Source organism: Ostrea edulis, chromosome 9 (genome assembly GCF_947568905.1).
Source record: "Ostrea edulis chromosome 9, xbOstEdul1.1, whole genome shotgun sequence".
Lineage (NCBI taxonomy): Eukaryota > Metazoa > Mollusca > Bivalvia > Ostreida > Ostreidae > Ostrea > Ostrea edulis.
The window spans coordinates 29,845,950-29,872,393 of NC_079172.1; the positions used below are offsets into that span (position 1 = coordinate 29,845,950).

A 26,444-nucleotide genomic window follows, 5' to 3' on the forward strand; every position below is an offset into this window, starting at 1 on the left:
TACATATCATAAGTTGTAGTCCTCATAATCATAGTATCTAAACAACATCAATTCTACAGCTTGTCATAGTATCTAAACAACATCAATTCTACAGCTTGTAAAACTTGTCTTCACAAATTAGTGAATGAAAACAAACATATTATGCAAGTAAACACATTGCCATCCTGACTGTTTACTTAAGAGAGATTAAGCTACTTGTTCAGATCCTGTCTGTAATGAACCTTTCACTCTCTATGTAAAATCAGTCTGACAGGGCAGCTGATTACAGACATTGTTCATAATCTTTATTAGCTGGCCATACCATGCACACTCAGCACTACCCAATTTCCTCCCAACAAACTTCTAGCACATCTTAAAAACTTAAAACTACAGAGCGAATTGTTATGGCTAGGAAACATTCGTTTCTTTCATAAAAGTACACCCCTAAAGTTCATTTCATCACAATAAACAATGGTGTGCATTTACATCAGAAAGTGTGTCATCATGCACGTTAACCCAAATTGATCATAATTAAATTTTCTGCAGGTACTCAACAAAAATAAACAAACATCTACCTCATCTTGCACCAGCATTGCTTTCCTGTCTAATGTCAACAAATGGATTCCTACTAAGACATGTGCTTCAGAAACAAAGAAGCCCACTACAGGGTCACTCAACAATGCCACCTATAGTCTGTTTCTGTTAGCCTCTGATCCATAACAGTTCCTTTCTAGGTCAACCAACCATCACAGCTGTCCACAGGGACTTCTTTAAAACGACATTAGCAACCGTTCACATTTCTGCTCTTTTTAAAGGTATTTTGCCACTCTGAAATTAACACCTGTAGTGCTATTCGGGAATAATTGTAGGGAGTTTCACAAACCGATCTAAAATGAATATTTTTCATGTTCAGATGATTTTATTTAAGTCCCTAAAGAACTTGATGATCAAAGAAAACCACCTAGGCTGTAATTCACACATTATTACCTTGAAACAGCTGTATGTAAATAAAGACTGCGCGTCCTGTAGCTATGCCATACATATAGGGTTCCTCAACACCTTACAATATTTCAGAAAGACCACAGTGGAACTTTGTGTTAGAGATCACCCAAACCTATACACAACGTCATTAGAATGTGAAGACCACCTCCATTAGTACAAACTCTCTGTGTTTACCAAATTTAGATTTATGAATAGTCTGGTGGACCCAGAATTCATTTTTGATTGTGTCCTTCATAGGAATACATCCAAGAATTAAGATAGAACATTGCTGGGCCTGTTACTCCTCAATATACAATATTTACATTTTCAATGTTTTTGTTTTACTTCAGCATGAAACTTTTTATTTCCCATGGAAGCAAAATGATATAATAGATTTCTCCATTTTTCAAATATCACTCACCAACAACATACAACCTCTAATCATCATTACAATTTTGTTAAACTGTTAAGTTTTTTTTTTAAAACTTATCTAGCTTTTTCACATAATTCAGGGTTTAATACTTAATTTTTTTCCAGTGCACCATTGATGGAAACTATATACCGTATTCGTCCTATTGAGCGCCCCCTGGGACTTTTTTCAACTCTCAAAAATTAAAGAGTCACCTGTAGTACTACCCACATTTCTGATAATAGAGTTTTTAATCTTTCTTAGTTCAGCACTGAATTTCATAATACATGTACATGGTATCTCCAGTTCACCAATACCAGTATCTTCCAAGTACCGATAGTTTCCATTTACAATTCATTTCAAAGTCCCCCAGTTTTAAAAAGAATGCTAAAACTTTACTTATTGTCCACTGCACCGTCCTATACAACAACAATCGCATATTTATCCATAGGATTGTTGATCTCTCTTTATGTTTCAAGAGTTTCTCCCTGGAATCGATCCCAGATATCTCTGTAAACATGAAATCCCCTAATGCAAGAGCTATATTCGTATTTGGCCATTGTTGTACTGCGAAAGTTAAACAAAAGGTTTAGTAAATTGTACGTGGTATTTGTCAATGACACAAATGGAAGTGAAAGTAAAAGTAATAGCTACTACCAGATATTTTTCTGCATTATAACTGACGATTTGAAATATGGACATGAATCGATTACTTATTAACGCTAAAAGAAATGTAACAAAATCTATGTGCAATTTGATATTCATTATTTGAAACATTTTTCAAATTCATTCAATTCAATATTCAAATTTAATGGGAATATTTCAGCAGAGTACTAAATAACCACCCCTCCCTCCAATTTTCTAAGCGCCTAGGGCGCTCAATAGGACAAATATATGGTAATAGTCATTTGATTTAAGACCAACAAAAACATTTTCCTGTTTCCTGTTCCCTGCCAGAAAAAATGGGTAGATAGGTAGGGAATTTTTTTCTCAATGTTCATTAGTTTCAAAAGTGCATGAAGTTTAAGAGACCAATGGATCAGATTAAGGATCCCAGAGTTGTCGAAATTTTTAGATCACTGTCAGACATTTGGTCTGACTGAGTTGAAGGTTCTGTCAGACCAGACAAATGTACCTTGTATTGCATAGAAAGAATGAAGAAAAAAAAGAACTGCACCAAAATGCCTTTTATTGTTTTAACAGCAATGCATCACCCACTCATATCTAGCCAAATACAGCCAGTTTTCCAACCATCTTGGAACTCATGAACACTATGGAAACCTAATTTTTTAAGTGGTCCAGGTTCAGCATCCCCCCCCCCTTCTTAAACCCCCATCACACTAGGCCACGTTCGCACTACGACCATGTAAAAATTGATGATCGTAGTGTGATCGGGTACGTCGTAGTAAGGTCTTTATGGTCGTGGAGCAACTTTGAACATGCTCAAAACAAACGTAGTGCGGTCGTGGTCAAATTTGATCGTAGTGGAAGCGTAGTAAGGACGTACTAAGGTCGTATTTAGATCGGCATGGTCGTAGTAGCATCGTAATGGGATCATGATGCAGAAGAAACCGACTGCACTGCGATTCCACTACGCTCTCTATACGACCATCCCGTTTTCACTACGTTCTCATTACGATCATCCCGTTTGCACTACGTTTTCTTCACGCTTCCGCTACGATCACGACACGTCCATACTATGTTGTTGAAGACTGTAGTAAGTTTCTACCAAGATCATCCCGTCCTTAATACGTCCTCACTACGATTTCACTGCGCGCAAGCCACGACCGAATCACGTTCTGTTCTCCCCCACACACTGGTATAAAAACTGAACAAAAGTTGCATATGACCATTGCTTCTTTGGAATCATGGAAAGGCCAGACCAAGAAATATTGATGGAGATGTTGATGCATATTCAGTATATGGCACTTAACGACCAAGCTGCTATATTGTTACTTAGGCGAAGGAGGAGGAGAATCGTAAGGCAGCGTAGATCTTGCTGGGTACGACCTTGGCTTTCTGTTCAAAAAGACTTCAGTTTGGCCATTATGATCAACTGATGAATGAATTGAGGATGGAGGATCAACAGTCTTGAAGGTTCTGAGCTGTATTTATACTGAATCTGGATCTGATTCAGCTGCTGCAAAGCGTGGCGACATCGGCGCGGAAACGTGGTAGAACCGTAGTAAGATCGTGGTACAATCGTGGCAGAAGCGTAGGAAACTCGTGTTGCAGTCGTAGTGAGAGCGTAGTTAGAACGTGATGGACGTAGTGGGAGCGTAGTAAGAACTTGATGAACGTAGTGAGAACGTGGTGGAATCGTAACAAGGCCGTAGTTTAATCGTGATAAGAGCGTAGTGAGGACGCCGTAACATCGTGAAGACAGACAAAATTACAAATTCATGCCGTTCACACTACGATCTCACCACGATCTAAAAAAAATTATAGAACGTAGTGAGGTCGTGATGTAGTGTGACAGGGCCATTACCAAGTTGTTTGTTTGTTTTATGTTCCATCAGGAATTTCCCCCTCATATTGAGACGTCACATCTTGGAACTCATAAACACCATGGAAATCTTCCTAATTTTTTAAGTGGTCCAGGTTCAGCATTCCCCCCCCCCCCCCCCCCCCCTTTCTTACCAAGTTGTTTGTTTGTTTTACATCCCGTCAGGAATTTCCCTTTTATATTGAGACGACACCAGTTGTAGGTGAAATACCACAAATTTAGTCTAGACATGCTGTGTACTCTGAATCAAGGTTGTAGTAGTGAGGCTTCTTTAATGTGTTAACACCTGTCACAACATGGGAAGTCATATCTGAAAGACCTGTGACTCTCACTGCTAAATGCCTAGAGTTAGGCGAGGATATATTACATCTTAGGTTTGACGTGGTCATGACATGAGCAGAAATCGGAAATCATGACCTTTCAGTTACAAAGTGAATGCTCTACCTCTGAGCTAAGATGACAATCTTTTCTCCTTGGGTAGAGAAGCTTTCACAAATTTGATCAGGCGCACGGCCATGTTGTTTGAGTGACTTTTACTTGTGCATCCCGAACTTGAGCTCTAAAATAATCGGATCACACCCGATATTTTCCAACAGTCATTTGGACTGACATTTTCTAACAACTTATCGGTCCAGGGAATTTTTTACCGGCCTTGCCGACAGGACCGACAGTTTTCGACAATTTTGGGATCCTCAGCACCATGTGACCTGTTCTTTTATGGCAGTATGTCACAACATGGCAATTTAAACCCTCTGTGATATGATCTTTGTATATATCAATGAGTTTGAATCCAGTAGGGAATTGTATTCACATAAATTAAAATTTAATCCATCTATAAATATACATGTGTCAATGATAATGATAAAAGTAAACTAGACTTTATCTAAATGAAATATCTTAATATCCTGGCATATGTAGTATACAGTACTCCCATTTCTGGTGATTAGGCTCCCTAAACGAAGTGCGAAGATTTATTTCCAAACAAAATGCAATGAAAATAAATTTTGTCTAAAAGAAATAACTCATTATCCTTATCTAATAGTTTTCTAAAGTTGATTTAGGAAGTGGATAAAATAAATTAATCTACATTATATCCATAATAACATACCCTTATCATAACAGAACATTGGAGGAAATTCGGATTTATAGAGATTGATTGACTGCATCTTGCTTAATGTCTCGCTCGAGAATTTTTCACTCATATGGAGACGTCACCAAGACTGGTGAAGGGCTTCAAATTTAAGCCTATGCTCAGCACTTACAGCCATAGAGCAGTGAGGGTTCTTTAGCTTGCCACACCTACTGTGACACGGGACATCTCCAAGGACCCGTGACATTCACACCCATTGCCGAGCATTTGGCGATGGAACTGTCACTACCTGTTTTAACGACTTAGGTCTGTCGCGGCCGGGATTCGAACCCCGGGCCTTCTGCAAGTGGGGCGAACGCTCTAACCTCTCGGCCACCGCGGCAGTGGTTTTAGGAATATTCTAAAAAATGAATTATGATGGTAGTACTACTCTTTTATATGGTGGAGATTTATGGACAATAAGATGCTATCAATTCATTTGTATTTTTCAAAGAGAGTTAACAATCTAGTTTCTTGCACTTGGAATTTCAGATTCACCATACCAAGATTTCAGGAGGACCTTCAGACTTTTTGAAGGTCTCGAACCTCTGGTCCACCTCTAGTGTCAAACACCGACATTATTTTTCTTCTTCTTTTTAAAATAAAAGCCAGTTTTATTGTGAAATTCTAACAGACAACATGTACAGCATGTGGTATATCAATCATCAACCCCATCCGATTTCACATACACATAATTATACACAAACAGTTGTTGTTTGATCGGTGTTATTAACTGAAAACAACCTGGAGAAGGACGGCAGAAGCAGACAGAAGGATTGAGAAGCTGGAATGAGGTACCAAGAGACAAGAGTGGTTTGAAGAGAGAGTGTTGCAGCCTTACGCACATTCTGACATGGAGAAAACTAAGTGCTATGTAATTATAGGGAGGGAAATCAAGCACCCCATTTTATACCCCCCCCCCCCTATAACATCATGTTGTCATCCAGAATCTTTGTAATTTTTAACAGCAAAAAGCACTGATCTGCATCCCTTGAAGTTGAACTTCATTTTGTATGCAGAGGCAGAAATTTATAAAATGTTTTGATTTATTTGATACATTTCTAGATTATTTATGTACTTATAAACATTTCCTCGAATTTCATTGATCTGTCCGTAAGGCCAATTAAAATTAATTGATTGATTATCATCCCCGCCCGCCACTCAAAAAATGGCACCGCACCAATTTTTTTTATTTTCGCAAAAGTTCCAATTTTAAACAAACTTGCGTCCCAGTAAATTGAGTGAATGATTCAAGTCACAGAATGTTGGTTTTATATCTTCTACCAAGGATTCTTTGAATGTTAACTTGATCAACACTTTGTGTGACGCCTTTTGTCATTCATTTTTTTCCCGGGGAAATGAAAATGAAAAAATAAAATCCTCCTATCCGCCCCATATTTTTTTGTGACCCCGGATGATAATCTATTAATGAAGTTGAACTGGCCTAATCTGTGACTCAATATCTATATATACACATTGCTACCAACCATGCTTTATATGTTAAAGAAAACTTATCTAAATAGCATAGTTCATAGATAGGGCAAGTTGACAAAGGGTTTAAAATACGACACAGGAAATAAATAAACTACGAGGATACAAATAATGTACCATTAGGTTATTAAGCAGGGCATCAGAATCAATTGTTACTTTATTTTATATACAACACAAACTTAATTACAGAGAAAACCCCTTTAATCCGAAGTCAATTTCACATGGCAAGATTTTCATCACAGTAAAATGATGCTGTATACAATATGATGGTTATACTTGAAATATACGACATATTGTATATTGCAATATACTATATCAGGGTTCCAACTTCAACTAAACACCTCAGGGGTCAAGTGGGCCCTTGAATAAGAAATCATTTTAGTCCACATGAAATTTTAGTAGCCCACACATATGAAATCAAATGACATGTTTGGTTGTTTTTTTTTACAAGAAAAAAGAAACATCAGGTCACATTGCAATTTAATAAAAAAAAAAACAAGATGTGTTTGTGAAACACAAATGCCCCCGATAATGGCCAATTCCGAAGATGGCCAAGGTCACAAGGGCAAATATCTTGGTACCAGTAGAAAGATCTTGTCAAAAGAAATGCTCATGTACAATATGAAAGCTCTAATATTTACCATTTAGAAGTTATGACCAATGTAAAAAAAAAAATTAAAGTAGGTCAAATGTCAAGGTCAAAAGGTTCAATACCAACGGAAAGATCTTGTAACAAGGAATATTCATGTGAAATATCAAAGCTCTATCTCTTACGGTTCAAAAGTTATTAGCAAGGTTAAAGTTTTCAAAAAGTAGGTCAAACTCCAAGGTCAAGGTCACAGGGTAAAAAATGTTGGTACCCACGGAAAGGTCTTGTCACAAGGAATACTCATGTGAAATATCAAAGCTCTATCACTTATTGTTCAAAAGGTATTAGCAAGGTTAAAGTTTTCAAAAAGTAGGTCAAATTCCAAGGTCAAGGGTAAAAAATGTTGGTACCCACGGAAAGGTCTTGTCACAAGGAATACTCATGTGAAATATCAAAGCTCTATCACTTGCTGTTCAAAAGGTATTTGCAAGGTTAAAGTTTTCAAAAAGTAGGTCAAACGTCAAGGTCAAGGGTAAAAAATGTTGGTACCCACGGAAAGATCTTGTCACTAGGAATACTCATGTGAAATATCAAAGCTCTATCTCTTACTGTTCAAAAGTTATTAGCAAGGTTAAAGTTTTCAAAAAGTAGGTCAAACTCCAAGGTCAAGGTCACGGGGTCAAAAATGTTGGTACCCACGGAAAGGTCTTGTCACAAGGAATACTCATGTGAAATATCAAAGCTCTATCACTTGCTGTTCAAAAGTTATTAGCAAGGTTAAAGTTTCAGACAGAATGAATTACAGCATGAGAGAAAGGACAAAAACAATATGCCCCCCGATCTTAGATCTCGGGGGCATAAAAAGGATATGTACATCTAGTCCAGAAATGATATGACATCATTAGTCTAGTGAAACTGTTTGTTTATAATAAGCAAACAGAGCTTAGGTTTCTACAACTCACATGTTTCCAGAGTATACAAAATTAATTGCATTTTTTCTTTCATTTTATATGCTGAGATCATCCTTTTTTCTCCCAACCAAATTTGCATTTCTCCCTACCAAATTTGCATTGGAAACCAAAATATGTAATTTTTTCTGCAATGATTGCTACCTTCATCTCCCGATGAAACAACAAAGAAAGACATTTTATTGTTTATATTTTTATGCATTTCTAAAAATATAAACTAGAATTAAGTTCTAAAATATCATATGGTTGATCCATTTGTTGTGTTAAATGAAAGTATTGAATTGTATGGGTGGTGGTGGCAGGGGAGAATCTAATTGTATGGGTGGTGGTAGCAGAGGAAAATTTAATTGTATGGGTGGCTGTCTTAAAAATAAAGTGCCTTCCCTCCCCCCATATTTTTTTTGCTGAAATAGTCCTAAGTTCACTCTGTCCCACTTACGCACTCAAAGTTCTACTAAATGTATCTCCTACACAGGAGAGCTCTTATCTCGAAACTGGCGTATAATTATAATAGATTATAGTAGTTTATGCTTAGGAATGGGTACGATTGATTATTATGGAACATAATTTACATGGACATCGATTTTATGTTAAACAGAAAGTACCAACTCTCATAGGAAACGTCATGTATTTATGTATAATTAATGTTTATGAAGAAAAATTAAATTATGAGTAAATACAAGGTTTTTTAAAGGTCTTGATTTCAAGGACCTGGGCCTTTCCATCTGGGAACAAGATGTGTTTGTAAAACACAAATGCCCCCGATAATGGCCAATTCCGAAGATGGCCAAGGTCACAAGGGCAAATATCTTGGTACCAGTAGAAAGATCTTGTCAAAAGAAATGATCATGTACAATATGAAAGCTCTAATATTTACCATTTAGAAGTTATGACCAATGTAAAAAAAATTAAAAGTAGGTCAGATGTCAAGGTCAAAAGGTTCAATACCCACGGAAAGGTCTTGTCACAAGGAATACTCATGTGAAATATCAAAGCTATATCACTTATTGTTCAAAACTTATTAGCAAGGTTAAAGTTTTCAAAAAGTAGGTCAAACTCCAAGGTCACGGGGTCAAAAACGTTGGTACCCACGGAAAGGTCTTGTCACAAGGAATACTCATGTGAAATATCAAAGCTCTATCACTTACTGTTCAAAGTTATTAGCAAGGTTAAAGTTTCAGACAGAATAACAGAATTACAGACAGGACGAAAACAATATGCCCCCCGATCTTCGATCTCAGGGGCATAAAAATAGTGACATTTGCTTGAGATTGGGGAAAATGTTTCATACAAAGAAACAGGGAAAAAACCAATCCAGAGTGCTTTCAGGTATAACTGGGCTCCTTCTGACTTTCAATTTGGTCAAGACTTACCTCATTCAAATTAGCAGAAGTCAAACAATTGGGTTTACTTAACAATTTTGAAGCAAAAATTGTAATTTGTGGGCCTGAGAAGAAGAATTATGAATGATTAGGTTACCCTGCTTGATTGGTTTTCATTATTTGGGAATTTTAAAGCAAAAATTGGGAAAAATACCTGCTTTTTAGCATTGGGAATGGGGCCTTATTTCGCCCCCCTTACAGACCCTGAAATATGTTGATGAAATCTTGTTAACGTTCAGTTTAAAATTTATAGCGTACTTCAACTTATTGGAAGAGAAATCAGCTGCTATAAAGGCTCTTTCTTGTGTATAACGGTTGGAATTGGAATCCAGAGGAAGAATGAATTCTTGGTCTGGACTAGTTATTGTAGGAACTGTCAGAAAATCTGAATGTCCCGACTGTTTTCGTGTAGGTCATGCGTTATGGATGAGTCACACAGACAACCCCTGTAGCCAGATAATGTTGGTGTGCCGTCCAATAAAACTAATTCAAACAGAAGAAAACTTTATAAGTAGTTTTGGAATATGTTGATTCATCGTTGGACGTGGGACAAGGTACAGAACCAGAAAATCTGCCGCGATATACAGGAACTCCCGTCGGAAACTATGTTTAGCAGTCACACATTGTCGGATACTTGGTATCGAATGATGGTAGTCAAATGGATACAAGAATACTTAAAATAAAGAATATTCTGTCGAATTTTTCAATGGCTAACGTCCTCATTTATATAAAATAAATTTATCAAGCTTTAACATGTTTAAGGGAAGTAATAGAATCACAACTTCTGGTGAAGAGTTACAATCATGCCAATGCCGATGAAATCTATTAATATTTTCATTCACCATTTCGGCAAACAAGTTACGAAATTTAAGAGCCCACTCTTCATTTTACTCACATTTGGCGAGAGTTAAGTTGAAACCCTGGGTGGATTGCAATTTCCAACCCTGAATGTCAGGGCTCCAAATAATTGATAGCCTGAATGGTCCGGGGCCAATCCATCATGGATTTGGGCTAGTGATTTGTAAAGAGCAAGTGCCCTTGGGGCAAGTTAATTTTAACACTTATCAAAAGTTCTCAATGATCGTGCTAGCAAGTATTAGATGTGTGTATCCAGGTTTTTATTGCCTGCAAATTTTCTTTTTGTTAAGTTGTACTATGAAGTAACACAATGGAGATAAATTCACGAATATTTCCAAGAACAAGTTGTCTTAAGCGGAGTACACAATTGGTAATCCTTGCACGATTTAAGCTGCAAGTGGCTTAGAATGAGCTATCTACTTTTGTGATGCTTTCGTAAATCGGTGACATTACACTTTTGGAAATGACAAAAAAGAAGATGACAAAGTATTTTTTAAGTTTAAAAGTGAAAAACCTGAATAAGAATAGTAAGAGTACGTTTTTTAAATCCACGATCAATGCTAGTTTGAATAAGCAAGGTGCTAGGTCTAATCATGAAAATGTTTCATTATTATTAAACATGGAACAGTAAAAGTTAACAATTGAACAGTAAAAATTTAAGTTGATAGCCCAAGTGACCAGTGAATAAAAATAATCATTTCTAGCCCTGGATGTATGACATCTGGTCCAACCCTGTCATACACCGAGATAATCTCCATATGGATTGTATTATGCATACATTACCTCTTTTGCAACTGGTTCCAATCCACTGTCTTTGTAGAAGCGAACAATATCTTGTCGAATTTCTGCCCCGTTCCCTGTAGCTTTTCCCGGGGTTCCTGGCATGACTTTCATTGGACTGACTTGTACTACAATATATATGTTCAATTAAAAAAAATACGTACATTTGAAAATCAATTTTGTCTACAGTAGCAAGAATCAAAATTACTTCTTGGGGGATTTTCTTGCTATGGTAAATGTTGTTGAATAATGGAAGAAAATTTTTATATTAAAGAACTTTGAATTTAAGAGTACATCCATAAAATCAGACAAGTTTAACCTGTTGGAAATCGACTTGATTTTATTCTTCCAAGTCTCAAATATTAGGCCAAAAAAAAAAAAAATATATATGTTGGTTTTCACTTTCCCTACCTACCCTAACACATTTTTTTGCATTCTCACAGATTTTACAAATATCATCACTACAACAAGAGTATATCTATTGACTTATTTATCAAGTTATTTATTATGCACTAATACTTGGCAGATCCCAAAACACAGAAACAGTTTTTGTTTACAGTAAAGTATATGAAAACCAAAATGAATGAATATAAAAGGGGAAAAATAGACACACGAGATGTGGTTCCTTTGATATGATATTTAACCCCATTTCAGGAATGCAGTACACACTGCGCACTTTGAATGGTCTTTTAATATTTTTTATTCCCAATTACATTTTTACTTATTTTGTTTCCAGTAATTCATCACTTTCATATTTAGAAGAGTAAGTCCATTCACAGAAATGAAATGCAATGTGTGTGATGAAAAATAAACTGAACAAGTTAAATTTTTGTGCGATTTACTAAAGTAAGGCATTTCACCTCTCTTGGGCCTCTAGCTGTTTTACAAAATGAATTGACGCATGCGTTGAAGTCATTGTTTATCATGGAGGCGAATTTGATAACGAAGGGATGTAGTGTTTGACATGACGATGATTATTGTTGCTCTAGTGTGAAATTGAATGCTTTCAATTGTATTCCCTTACGGAAAAATCATTCATGAATTGATTTATGGAAGTTTTCGAACGATTCACATCAAATATAAGCTGAAATAAATTCAAGTCGAAGCGCGACCGATTTCCCACATACTTTATGATGGCTTGGACAGAAACGAGGGGGATAGGAAAGACCGAATATAAATAACCCCCTCACTTCCACAGAAACTACTACAAAACCTGCCGGGTGCACATGCTTAACCAGCAATATTTTAATCGCACTGAACATCTGCAAGTTCCAACATTGATTGCTTCAATGCACCCTATACCGATATTAGATTCTTCCATTTACAGCACTAATCAGTGCAACTGACCTGCCTTCAAGCTGCTTGCACAAGTATTCCTGACAGTTTTGCCATAAGATTAATAACAGTTCTAGATCATTGTGCAAAGCATTGTTTCAGATGTGAAAAGTAATACGGTTACAAAGAATCAAAGTTAACAAACCTCTTGTCGCTTTACACCGAGTACCATGATACAATAATGGTAAATAACCATGACAAAACTTTCAGGCCTACAAGATCAAGCTTTTTTTCTATTTATACAAGCGTGTATTTTCGCAGGTTAAAAATTCACTTGTCATATCATAGTTGTGTAACTACTCTAACGAGAAATAAAGTGAATAAAGCGTTAGGTACGCTAGCCATATGACATGACAGGTGGTGCTAAAACGGAAGTCGGGATACACAACGGGGAACATTACCATCGTCGACCCACAAACTTGCGAGGGTCGTGTTGGAGTTTGACATCGTAAAGTGTCCAAAATATCAAGCTGACTCGGAAGAATGTTCCACCGCTACCTCAGCAGCCGCAGTGGATCGATGTGTCCGTGGCTAGTTTTCCCGAAGTTATCAACTTCTTTAAAATCCCAATGACAAAATGGCGTCCATTGAAATATCGGAACCCTGTTCCGAAGTTGTAAACAAATAAACAGTAAGTTATGAATCCTCCGTATGTCTGCGGTTCAAAGTCATTGTCGAATAAACTGAGATGTGTTATACATACTGGATGTATCATGGACACTGTACTAGATGATTAATGAAGTTGAAAACAATACTTTCAATTAAATCGGCTATTCTAGCAAAACGAGCTTGGCGGCGATGAAGACCGAAATGATACGATTGGCCAATGAACACACGTGTTCATTCCTTGCATATGCGCAGTAGATCGTGTTTGAGAGGGTAGAGAGATAGAGAAAAGATAAAGAGAGAGAGAGAGCGTGTAAAATGGGGATAATTTTGAACATTTGATTTACCACTGGCGCACGTAATTTATTCTAACCAAAGGTCCATTAAAGTACATATGTAAACAGTATCTTTATCTATACGTACAGTACTTGGCCATTAATATATAAGAAAGATGAAAAATTCAAATATTGCAGAAAAATAACATTCTATTCATAATATTAATTTTTTTTTAAATAAAAAAAAAATAGCCTACACATACTTATATAAAGAGTAAGTATTCTCAAATCAAAGTTCGTGTTAAAATTGTCATATCTTTTATTTGGTTAAAAGACTACATATGAACAGATTACTTATTTATAAGATATAGATCTAATTATTCTGAAATTATTAGATGATCTACTGTGCATGCAGTGATTATTATTTCATCAAAATTTACCAAGTAATGAGTTCAGGACAATTGTTTAAAAATATGTTTTGTATGAAATATATAGTGGACATTTTCTTGGGGAACATATACATGTACTTATATGGCCAAGTATTGTGTGTTTATTTCACGGGGTTAACTAGTAATTGCAGTTATAACAATATAAATAACTAACAATCATTCCGATCGACTGTTCAAATATGCTGTACTGCACATATTTAACATATAGTATTAGGGCCTACATATGTAAAGCTGGCATCAGACAAATTTAAATTAACACAATGAATTAGTATACAATATTAATCAAATTGCATCACGCATCTAAGGGACCAGTGCATTCCATATTACCATTTAAAAAAAACACCAAACCCTATGTCCTATCTTCCAAGAATACAAAAAAAGTTGCTGTCCAATATCAGATATGTATTGCTCATCGCTCACCTGAGTCACCTTGGCCCATATCTGAAGACTTTCCATAATACATGTAAAACCTTAAGTAGTCCCTATTGTGGCATCAACCTACCCCCGGGGGCCATGATTTGAACAAACTTGTATCTGCACTATGTCAAAAAACTTCATGTAAAATGTCAATCTAATTAAGATTAGATCTTCCATCCGCTCCCCAGTTTTCGATGACGTATCGAAAACTGGGGAGCGGATGGAAGATCTAATTTTAATTAGATTGGTAAAATGTCAACTTTTTGGCCCAATGGTTCTTGAGAAGAAGATTTTTAAAGATTTTCTGTGTTTATTCCCATGTAAAAAAATTTATCCCATATTCTGACCCCAACCTACCCCCAGGGGCCATAATTTAAACGACCTTGAATCTGCACTATGTCAGGACGCTTTTATGTAAATTTTAGTTCTTCTGGCTCAGTGGTTCTTCAGGAGAAGATTTTTTTTAAAGATTTTCCCTTTATATTTCTATGCAAAACTTTGATTCCTATATTGTGACCCCAACCTACCCCGGGACAATGATTTAAACAAACTTGAATCTGCACTATGTCAGGAAGCTTTCATGGAAATATCAGCTCTTCTGGCCCATTGGTTCTTGAGAAGAAGATTTTAAAAAGATTTTCCCTTTATATTTCTATGCAAAACTTTGATCCCTATTGTGGCCCCAACCTACGCCGGGTGTAATGATTTGGATAAACTTGCATCTGCACTATGTCAGGAAGCTTTCATGGAAATACCAGCTCTTCTGGCTCATTAGTTCTTGAGAAAAAGAGTTTTAGAGATTTTCTCTATTTATTCCCATACACAACTTTGATCCCCTATTGTGACCCCAAACGACCCCCGGGGGCCATGATTTGAACAAACTTGAATCTGCACTTTATCAGGAAGCTATCATGCAGATCTTAGCTCTTCTGGCTCAGTGGTTCTTGAGGAAAAGATTTTTAAAGACTTTCCCTATATATTTCTAAGTAAAACTTTGATCCCCTATTGTGGCCCAATCTACCCCGGGGGCAATGATTTGAACAAACTTGAATCTGCCAGCTCTTCTGGCTCATTAGTTCTTGAGAAAAAAAGTTTTAGAGATTTTCTCTATTTATTACCATATATAACTTTGATCCCCTATTGTGACCCCAAACGACCCCCGGAGGCCATGATTTGAACAAACTTGAATCTGCACTATATCAGGAAGCTATCATGAGGATCTTAGCTCTTCTGGCTCAGTGGTTCTTGAGGAAAAGATTTTTAAAGACTTTCCCTATATATTTCTAAGTAAAACTTTGATCCCCTATTGTGGCCCAATCTACCCCGGGGGGCAATGATTTGAACAAACTTGAATCTGCATTATGTCAGGAAGCTATATGTAAATTTCAGCTCTTCTGGCCCATTGGTTCTTGAGAAGAAGATTTTTAAAGATTTTCTGTTTTTATTCCCATGTAAAACTTTGATCCCCTATTCTGACCCCAACCTACCCCGGGGGCAATGATTTTAACAAACTTGAATCTGCACTATGTCAGGAAGCTATATGTAAATCTTAGCTTTTCTGGCTCAGTGGTTCTTGAGAAGAAGATTTTTAAAGATTTTCCCTATACATATCTATTTAAAAATTTGATCCCCTATTGTGGCCCCGACCTACCCCCGATACCATGATTTCTGCACTTTGTTTGGAAGCTTTCATGTAAATCTTAGCTCTTCTGGCTCAGTGGTTTTTTGAGGAAAAGATTTTTTCAAAGATTTCCCCATTATATTTCTATGTAAAACTTTGATCCCCTATTGTGGCCCCAACCTACTCCCGGGGACCATGATTTGAACCAATTTAAATCTGCACTATGTCAGGAAGCTTTCATATAAATCTTAGCTCTACTGGCTCAGTGGTTTTTTGAGGAAAAGATTTTTTCAAAGATTTCCCCATTATATTTCTATGTAAAACTTTGATCCCCTATTGTGGCCCCAACCTACTCCCGGGGACCATGATTTGAACCAATTTAAATCTGCACTATGTCAGGAAGCTTTCATATAAATCTTAGCTCTTCTGGCTCAGTGGTTTTTTGAGGAAAAGATTTTTTCAAAGATTTCCCCATTATATTTCTATGTAAAACTTTGATCCCCTATTGTGGCCCCAACCTACTCCCGGGGACCATGATTTGAACCAACTTAAATCTGCACTATGTCAGGAAGCTTTCATATAAATCTTAGCTCTTCTGGCTCAGCGGTTTTTTGAGGAAAAGATTTTTTCAAAGATTTCCCCATTATATTTCTATGTAAAACTTTGATCCCCTATTGTGGCCCCAACCTACTCCCGGGGACCATGATTTGAACCAACTTAAATCTGCACTATGTCAGGAAGCTTTCATATAAATCTTAGCTCTTCTGGCTCAGTGGTTTTTTGAAGAAAAGATTTTTTCAAAGATTTCCCCATTATATTTCTATGTAAAACTTTGATCCCCTATTGTGGCCCCAACCTACTCCCGGGGACCATGATTTGAACCAACTTAAATCTGCACTATGTCAGGAAGCTTTCATATAAATCTTAGCTCTTCTGGCTCAGTGGTTTTTTGAAGAAAAGATTTTTTCAAAGATTTCCCCATTATATTTCTATGTAAAACTTTGATCCCCTATTGTGGCCCCAACCTACTCCCGGGGACCATGATTTGAACCAACTTAAATCTGCACTATGTCAGGAAGCTTTCATGTAAATCTTAGTTCTTCGGCTCAGTGGTTCTTGAGGAGAAGATTTTTAAAGACTTTCCCTATATATTTCCATGTAAAACTTTGATCCCCTATTGTGGCCCAACCTACCCCGGGGGCCATGATTTGAATAAACTTGAATCTGCACTATGTCAGGAAGCGTTCATGTAAAGAGAGTGTTGCACCAAAGCGGGAATTTTCCCAAAATCAAAGCTCCGTGCCAGCATTCGTGACGTAGAACTGACCTTCATTCATATTTATACTCATTGCGTATTTGCCATTTAAATACCTGAAGGATTCCCCAGTACTAGGGACAAGCCTAATACATTTTATGTGTCAATACATTATACATGTAGTCTAAAGATAATTTTTGAAATCGTAAAAATTAAATTGTCTTCTTTTTTTGTGAGTATTAGATACAATGTATACGGTTACATGTTACGAGTGTATCAAATATTTAATATTATATACTACTACAGTCCAAAAAGCTCTTAGACTCGTTTGTATTATTTTTTACAATTAACAATTGGCAAATGTACATGACTCTGGCCACAAAACAATATATGGGAAGTTTAATACGCATTAATAAAGTTCAACATCATTCGAAGTACATGCACCTGTAAAGATTGATTCAACATAGCAATTTGCTAGTGGAATACATATAAACTCAAACTGTTTAACGGTTATTTACCTTCTTTGGCCTTAAAGTTTTTCTTCCAAAGCTTTGCAAAGTTCACAACGGTTTTTCGTAAAAGGCACCATGCCTTTGTCAACAACTTTCATTCAGAAAAAACATAAAATTTCTCGTTAGCAGCCTTGACTATTAAAACACAGGTACTGCATGCTGTATTCCGCGTGTTTGTTGAGAGTCCTATCCACAAACTAAAGAGTGTCCAGGTTGAAACCTTATTTCAAACACGGCATATAGTATTAAATAGAAATTTGACATGAAACATTTATAAAAACTAGAAGCATGTTTCAATTAAGAAAAGAAAATCTAGATGGAAAACGTAATATGAAAGAAAAAAAAATGTGTTCGTGAGGGAATCGAACACGGTAGTTTTAAAAATAGAAAACATATTAACTTATATAAGAGTCGACGACCTTATCCACTGAACCACACAGTAGACCATAACTAAGGGTGAAATTGAAAATAATACCACTGAAGTCGTTCCGATTTTTTTTTTTAGATTTGCAAAAAAGTGCCCTCGTGAAACAAAATTTCAAAGCGACAGTTTTTTTTTTTTTTAGAGGAAAACTCGAAGAACATGTTCATGCGAAATTTATTTTGTTTCACGGAGGCAGTTTTTCTGAAACTCGGGGATATCCCTCCATTTTAACGCTAAAAATCATTTCAAAAATTATTGAATCAAGACATACATTCCAATTGGTTTTATCATGTATTTGAATAACTTAAATTTTTCGATCTTTCATGCAACACCTTTAGGGAAATAAACATGAGACGTGTAACATCTTCTTTACATGAACGCTTCCTGACATAGTGCAGATTCAAGTTTGTTAAAGTCACGGTATGTTAGCTCATCTGGCCCAGAGGTTCTTAAGAAGATTTTTAAATGACCCCACCCTAATTTTGCATTTTTGTGATCATCTCCCCTTTGAATGGGACATGGCCCTTCATCAATCGGCCCTTCATTTGAACAAACTTGAAAACCCTTCACAAAAGTATGGTGTCCGGATAGGCAAAAGCGTGACTGTGCGTTAGTCACAACACGCCGTCACGCCAACAAGCAACGCACCTTCGCGCTCTCACGTCAACAAGCAATGCGCCTTCGCGCCGTCACGCCTACAAACTTCGCGCCGACAAGCAACGCGCCGTCAGGTGTGTTGCTAAACTCCCCGTCGAGGCCTCCTTACGTCACCTACGAATAGCAAACGAACTCTGGCGGAAGTTTGGGTGCGTTGCTTGTTGGCGTGACGGCGTGTTGTGACTAACGCGCAGTCACGCTTTTGCAACTGGCCCTATCCGGACATCATACAAAAGGATGCTTTGTGCCAAGTTTGGTTGAAACTGACACGGTTGTCCTGGAAAAGAAGATGAAAAAAGTTTACAACGACGACGCCGACGACAGACAACGGACAAATTTTGATCAGAAAAGCTCACTTGCGCCTTCGGCTCAGGTGAGCTAATAAAAAAGTGTTTGTCCTATCTAATAAATAAATATATATGCATGATTATTTAAACAACATTTTTACTTCATTTCAAAAATCTCTGGAGTTCTTGAAGTCATAATTATTAAAATTTGTCTCTCCATCAGCTGAGGGATTCAAGTTCCTGAGAAACTTTTGTTTACTTTGTCATGTTTATTCGGCAATTTGTCTAGTGAAGTTACAAAAACAGAAGTGATAAAATAATTAGATAGGTTACATGAGGAATATCTTTAGGTTCCAGCTGACAAAGCTTGTAACAACATTAGCTTTGTTTGTAAGACTCATTATTACAACTGTATATATTTTAAACGAACTTGGCATTACCTTCACTTTTGGCAATCGTACCTAGATCTACATGTATACCTCAACTGCCCTTTCAAAACACGAAATTCTTCGAAACCATGCTTCAGTTTTAGACACATTTAATATCCCAGTCAATGGGTCGGATGATTATGAGTTACCCTACCTATACTGGATTCCTAAACTTCATAAAAACCCTTACAAAGATACATTGCTGGATCCAGTAAGTGCTCTACCAAGCCCCTATCTTTGCTCCTCACGAAAATATTAACAGCTGAATCAAATGTGGACCATAAAAAATTCTAAAGAACTTTAGTAAACTTGAAATCACGAAACTTTTCTCAAATCAACAACATCAAAACGTATGACTTTTCAACTCTTTACACGGCCATTCCTCACGATAAATTAAAGACTAGACTTTTTAACATCATAGACAGCTGCTTCTTCAACAAAAATGGAAAACACAAATATTCCTATCTAGTGATCAGTCATCCAAAAATTTACTTTGTTAAACACCACTCTGATTCCACGCACAAGTACTCTGAAGTTGAAATAAAAATTATGCTGGAGTTCCTTATTGACAATATCTTCGTGGTCTTTGGTGATTAAAGAAACGGAACCCTGGATATGCTAGAGGTGGGATCAGGTGCTGAAGAGGAGTAAGCATCCCCTGTTGACCGGTCACATCCGCCGTGAGCCCCATATCCTGATCAGGTAAACGGAGTTATCTGCAGTCAAAATCAATGTGCCAAGAACGGCCTAACAATCGGTATGAAACAAGTCAGACAGCATTTGACCCAATGATAGGTTGTATTGGTAAACTATCAAATTATTGAAGATGTGTTTAGACTTTAGTTAAATTCTGGTCTGTATCCTTCACGTTATGACCAACACGATATACCATTTTTATTTTCAATGATTGAAATCCATACTCCATGCTAAACTTACATGTAATTTTTGCAATTCTATTCACAGGTGAATACTGCTTTTGTGATTTTTAATTACATGTTTTAATATTAAATTTTGTCAAAAGTCCAGTATTTTATTGCAAATTTTCTCTAGTGTATTGGACATATAATATTCAGTATTCTTGTTTGTAAGATAGTTTAATTAAAAGTTTGAATATATAAAAAAGGTGGAGTCCTATCAGTATGTAAGTCAAAATAAATGTGTGTCCTATTGCAATTTGCATCGGTCCCAACTCCCCAATAAATATTGACCGGTCCCTAAGGACAGTGCCTGCAGTTCAGAGACCTAACAGTGGATAATGCTAGGTGAATATATAAAATTATAATCAACATCCATTTCAGAGTTAGATTAGTTTGTATAGTTTGCAAGCACAATTACCTGCAGGATCCATATGCTGGGGTTCTCAATGTTTCATGTCTAAAGTAGGTAGGTTAGTATATAAATAAAAATAAGTGTACCATACGTATGAAAGGTTTAAGAAAGCATATTTTGTTGACCTGATTACAAAGGACACAATGTCTGTTATAATAAGAAAATATGTTATTGTGCGAGAGCGTTGGTCTTGTACTCTACCACCGTTGCAAACCATGGTTTTGAGTCCACACACGCTCTCTCAATGATGGATGCAGTGGCGGATCCAGAGCGGGAGGTTCCGGGGGGTTGGACCCCCCCCCCCTTTTCGTTAAAAAACTTTGCTGAAAAAAGGTAAAAAAAAAATTATGCATTTTGAGGGTGGAACCCCTTAGAAAATCAAAATAAATGGTAGAGCCCCCCCCCCCCCTTTTAAAAAAAATCATGGATCCGCCCCTGAGATGAATCGACGAGAAGTATCCGTGGTTAAACGATGATGCCACTAACCAAGACAGCTTGATTATAGGTCACGTGTAAAACATGAAGAAACAAGAGGCCCATGGGCCACATCGCTCACCTGCGTCACCTTGGTCCATATCAGAAGACTTTCCATATATATTTGCATGTAAAACCGTAGTCCCTATTATGGCCCCAACCTACCCCTGGAGGCCATGCTTTTTGCAAACTTGAATCTACACTATGTCAGAAAGCTTTCATGTAAATGTGAACTTCTTTGGCCCAATGGTTCTTGAGAAGATTTTTAAAGATTTTTTCCTATATATTTGAATGTAAAACTTTGATCCCCCTTGTGGCCCCATCCTACCCCCAGGGGCCATGATTTGAACAAATTTGAATCTGTGCTATGTCAGAAAGCTTTCATGTAAATATCAGCTTTTCTGGCTCAGTGGTTCTTGAGAAGATTTTTAAAGATTGTCCCTATATATTATATGTAAAACTTTAATCCCCTATTGTGGCCCCATCCTAACCCAGGGGGCCATGATTTTAACGGACTTGAATCAGCATTATATCAGAAAGCTTTCATGTAAATATCAGCTTTTCTAGCCCAGTGGTTCTTGAGAAGAAGATTTTTTAATGACCCTACTCTATTTTTACCTTTTCTTAATTATCTCCCCTTGGAAGGTGGCCTGGTCCTTTATTTTAACAATTTAGAATTCCCTTTACCTAAGGATGCTTTGTGCCAACTTTGGTTGAAATTGGCTCAGTGGTTGTTGAGAAGAAGTCAAAAATGTCAAAAGTTTACAGACGGACGGACGCCGGAATACGGGTGATCAGAAAAGCTCACTTGAGCTTTTAGATCAGGTGAGCTAAAAAGTAAACATGCGTACAACGCAATGAGCTGTATTCCACTCTTCTAAATCACAATTTGGATGGTGGCATTTTCGTCTTCATTGGTCATTGGCCAAATAAGCTTTCGACCACTGTCCATCTTCACAAACGTCTTACATGAATTGTCTATCATCTGATACAAAATAACCCTTTCTTCTGTTACATGACTTCACTAGAATAAAAAAAGGTTTCTCATCATCCACTGCATTGTTGTTGCATTTAATTAAGATTTTCCTTCATGCTGAGGAAATCTTTGGTAACGCCCCCTTTCAACGTTAAGATTATGTGCTGTTTTTTAATGATCTTAGATAATTCTCAACCAAAGTTTCGTTTAGAAGCGGAAAAGCAACTTAATTGTTTTTATAAGAGTTTTGATTTAAGGTGTGAATGTCGTTCTTTGATGTAATGTTTGAATAAACAGTCTTGGAAAGCCTTTTTAAAACTTGTATGCTCTTATAAAGGACAGGTCTTTGACTACATTAATTATTGGTGATAATAAAAATTATAGTACCAAACCATGATGAATTGCAGATTTATGTGCATCAAGTATTGGTCTGCAAAATTTAAGAATAAAATTTGTCTATGGTAAGAGTTGATGGATTTTTTTCGTAAGTAGATTGAAATAATACCAGATTTCCGAAGAATATAGTACTATCGGTTTGATGGTGAAATATATGGATTAAATGCTTACAGGAATTTTTTTACATAGTTGTTTTGGGGCATGGGAAAATGAACCAGAGGAACAAAATGAAACCCCAAGGTATTTGTAGTTAGATAAACATTCTAGTTCAACACCACCAAAACTGAATTTAGTTTTCAGGAGCTTGTCTGCCTTATTGAAAATTAGGATCTTGGTTTTTGATATATTGATATTCAGATACCAGTTATTACAATGCCTCTGCAAAAAGTTGAATTTTTGTTAAAAAACATTAGCTGAGGAGGAAAGTAAAATTATTTCATCAGTATTCATTAAACAATCAAATGGATGAAAATTTAAAAAAAATAGGATCTGAAAATGAGTTAAGATAATCTGGAAGATCATTAATAAAATTTAATACTTTAAATAACTTTGGACTTAAATGGTCTCCCTGCTTGATACCTACTTTTATTGGGGAAAGTATGTTATATGATTACCTAGACTTGCTTGATGCATACATGCTTTTAATGACTTCATAAAAAATCCCAACTCCAAATTCTAAGAGGTTAATTTTGATTCCTGAATGAATAATGATATCTAATGCTTTATGAAAGTCAGCAATGTAGACATACACTAACGTCCTTGGTCTTACAGTTGGTCAGGTGATTTGCTTTGTGGATAAAACCTCTCTGATTTAATTAATTATACGATGTTTAGTAAGAAATTTGTCAAAGCAAATATCCAGTATTCCATTTGATAATTTCCCAATCGCATTTGTAAAATTTAATCCTCTCTTAATCTACGAGATATCATTTTCTTAAAAACCGTCTACAAATGCATAGCATTGTAAATGTTGCACACTGTAAATATTGCACACACTGTGAATATTGCACAACGTCAATGTTGCACATTGTAAATATTGCACACTGTAAATATTGCACAAATTATAAATATTCCACACACTGTTGATGTTGCATACTGTAAATATTGCAAACACTAAATGTTACACACTGTAAATATTGCACACACTGTAAATATTGCACAACGTAAATGTTGCACATTGTAAATATTGCACAAACTATAAATATCCCACACACTGTAGATGTTGCATACTGTAAATATTGCACACACTGTAAATGTTGCACAAAATGTAAATGTTGCACACAATGTAAATGTTTGCACACACTTTAAATATTGCACACACTGTAAATGTTGCACAAAATGTAAATGTTGCACACACTGTAAAAATTGCATTCACTGTAAATATTGCAATTGTAAAAATTGCACACACTTTAAATGTTGCACACACTGTAAATGTTGCACATGATGTAAATGTTGCATACACTGTAAATATTGCACACACTGTAAATATTGCACGCACTGTAAATATTGCACAATGTAAATTTTGCACACTGTAAACATTGGTTAAATTCCGGTAGTTGTAGTTTAATCCCAAACTCTACTTTGATTTTTGTCATTCTAATCTCAGGTTGTCATATTTTATGACTATAGAAAGGTCTTATCATCATCATCATCATCATCAACATCAGCAGCAACAACAGCAACAACAACAACAATAACAACAACAACTATAGCAGCAACAACAACTATAACAACAACAAAAGCAGCAACAACAACAATAATAATAACAACAACAACAGCACCAGCAACAACAATGGCAGCAGCAAAAGCAACAACAACAGCAGCAGCAACAACAACAGCTGCAGCAGCAATGACAGCTACAGTTACAGCAACAGCAACAACAATTAACAGCAGCAACAACAACAACAGCAAAAATAACAACAGTAGCAGCAGCAAAAATAACAGCAGCAACAATAACAGCAATAACAATAACAGCAAAGATGACAACAAAAACAACAGCAGCAGCAATTTCAATAACAACATAAACAACAACAGCAGTAGCAACAACAGCATCAGCAACAACAACAGCAGCAGCAGATTCAACAGCAGCAGCAGCAGCAGATACAACAGCAGCAGCAGTATCAACAACAACAACAACAGCAGCAGCAACAGCAACATCAACAATAACAAAAGCAACAGCAGCAGCAGCAGATACAACAGCAGTAGCAGTATCAACAACAGCAGAAGCAGCAGTAACAGCAACAACAACAACAGCAGCAGCAGTATCAACAACAACAGCAGCAGCATCAACAACAACAACAGCAGCAGCAGCATCAACAACAACAGCAGCATCAACAACAATAACAACAGCAGCAGCAGTATCAACAACAACAGCAGCAGCATCAACAACAGCAATAACAACAGCAACAATAGCAGCAGCAGATACAACAGCAGCAGCAGCAGATACAACAGCAGCAGTATCAACAACAACAGCAGCATCAACAACAATAAAACAGCAACAACAACAGGAACAACAGCAGCAGCAGATACAACAACAACAGCAGCAGCAGTAACAATAACAACAGCAGCAGCAACAACTAGAAATAGTGCTCCTGTTTTTTATAATTATACATGTAATCTGAATTTCTTGTTTTAATATCTTTAAATGATAATGTATGGGTTTAAAACAAAAGTTACTTGTGCTTGTGCTGCTCATCTGCACCATGAGCAGGATTTAAGCGATATACGAGTAAACACATGATGGAAGACAAACATTTCCTCAAGCACCGTCTCTTGATGTCCCCTACTGACTGGCACTCAAGCGCCGTCTCTTGATGTCCCCTACTGACTGGCACTCGAGCGCCGTCTCTTGATGTCCCCTACTGACTGGCACTCGAGCGCTGTCTCTTGATGTCCCCTACTGACTGGCACTTGAGCACTGTCTCTTGATGTCCCCTGTACTGACTAGCACCTGTGCATCTGAAACATGTACATCCTATAGCATGATATCCAACATGCATGTATATCATTGGCCCGAGGGTGGGGCGGGGCCACAATAGGGGATCAAAGTTTTACATGAAAATATATAAGGAAAATCTTCTTCTCAAGAACCACTAGGCCAGAAACGTTGTTTACATAAAAGCTCCCTGACATAATGCAGATTCACGTTTTTTCAAATCATGGTTCCCGGGGGTAGGGTGGGACCACCGTTGCGGACCAAAGGTTTCCACTTGAGTATATAGGGAAAATCTTCTACTCAAGAACCAATGGGCCAGAAAAGTTGACAGTTAAATGAAAGTTTCCTGACATAGAGCGAATCTCCAAGTTTGTTTACATAATGCCCCCGGGGGTAGGATTGGGCCACAATAGAGGGTTAAAATTTTACATGTGAATATACAGGTAAAATCTTTTAAAATCTTCTCGAGAACCACTGGGTTGAAATTTACATTCTTCCCAACATAGAGTAAATCCGAGTTTTTGCAATTAAATTATGGTCCCCTGAGGGTAGGATGTGGTGACAATGGAGGATTAAAGTGTTACATGCTAATATGTAGGGGAAATCTCTAAAAATATCTCCCAAAAGAATACAAAATAAAGAGTTGGGCAAACATGGACCCCAAGACATACCAAAAGCGGGATGAGGTGTCTAGGAGGAGCGCTGGGGGCCCAGGTTCGAATCCCGGTCTGGTCCGTTGCATTTTCTCCCTTCTTGCTACATTTGGTGCCGTAGACCACCCCTGGAACTGACAGGTGAAAATGCCTGCCAGGGGATAAAGATCTTGGGTTGATGTCTTCAGGTGTTAAGACATTTAAGGAGGGAGGAATGTAGCGGTCAGCCCGGTTCGATCGCCGGTGGCCAGATAGCTCAGTTGGTAGAGCACCTGACTAGAGATTCAGGGGGCTCGGGTTCAAATCCCGGTCTGGTCTGTTGCATATTCTCCCTTCCTGTTAC

At 37.0% G+C, this 26,444-nt stretch overlaps 2 protein-coding genes across 3 annotated transcripts in view; one reads left to right on the top strand and one right to left on the bottom strand.

Annotated features, from left to right (window-relative positions):
- LOC125658050 (transcription factor Dp-1-like) overlaps positions 1-13,235 on the bottom strand; it is a 33,354-nt gene extending 20,119 nt beyond the window's left edge. For both annotated transcript variants that reach the window (XR_008798764.1, XM_056150138.1), the window contains exons 1-2: positions 12,809-13,235; positions 11,076-11,200 (exon numbers count right to left, since the gene is read on the bottom strand). Coding sequence is in view for 1 of the 2 variants with exons in the window: in XM_056150138.1 (XP_056006113.1) it covers positions 11,076-11,200; positions 12,809-12,854 (171 nt within the window). In the remaining variant the exon portion in view is untranslated. The remainder of the gene's footprint in view (positions 1-11,075; positions 11,201-12,808) is intronic.
- Positions 13,236-24,305: 11,070 nt separating this feature from the next.
- LOC130050505 (GATA zinc finger domain-containing protein 15-like) lies at positions 24,306-25,148 on the top strand. Its single transcript, XM_056150700.1, has one exon. It carries the CDS (start codon positions 24,306-24,308, stop codon positions 25,146-25,148), a length of 843 nt encoding a protein of 280 aa, XP_056006675.1.
- The last annotated feature ends 1,296 nt before the right edge of the window (positions 25,149-26,444 follow it).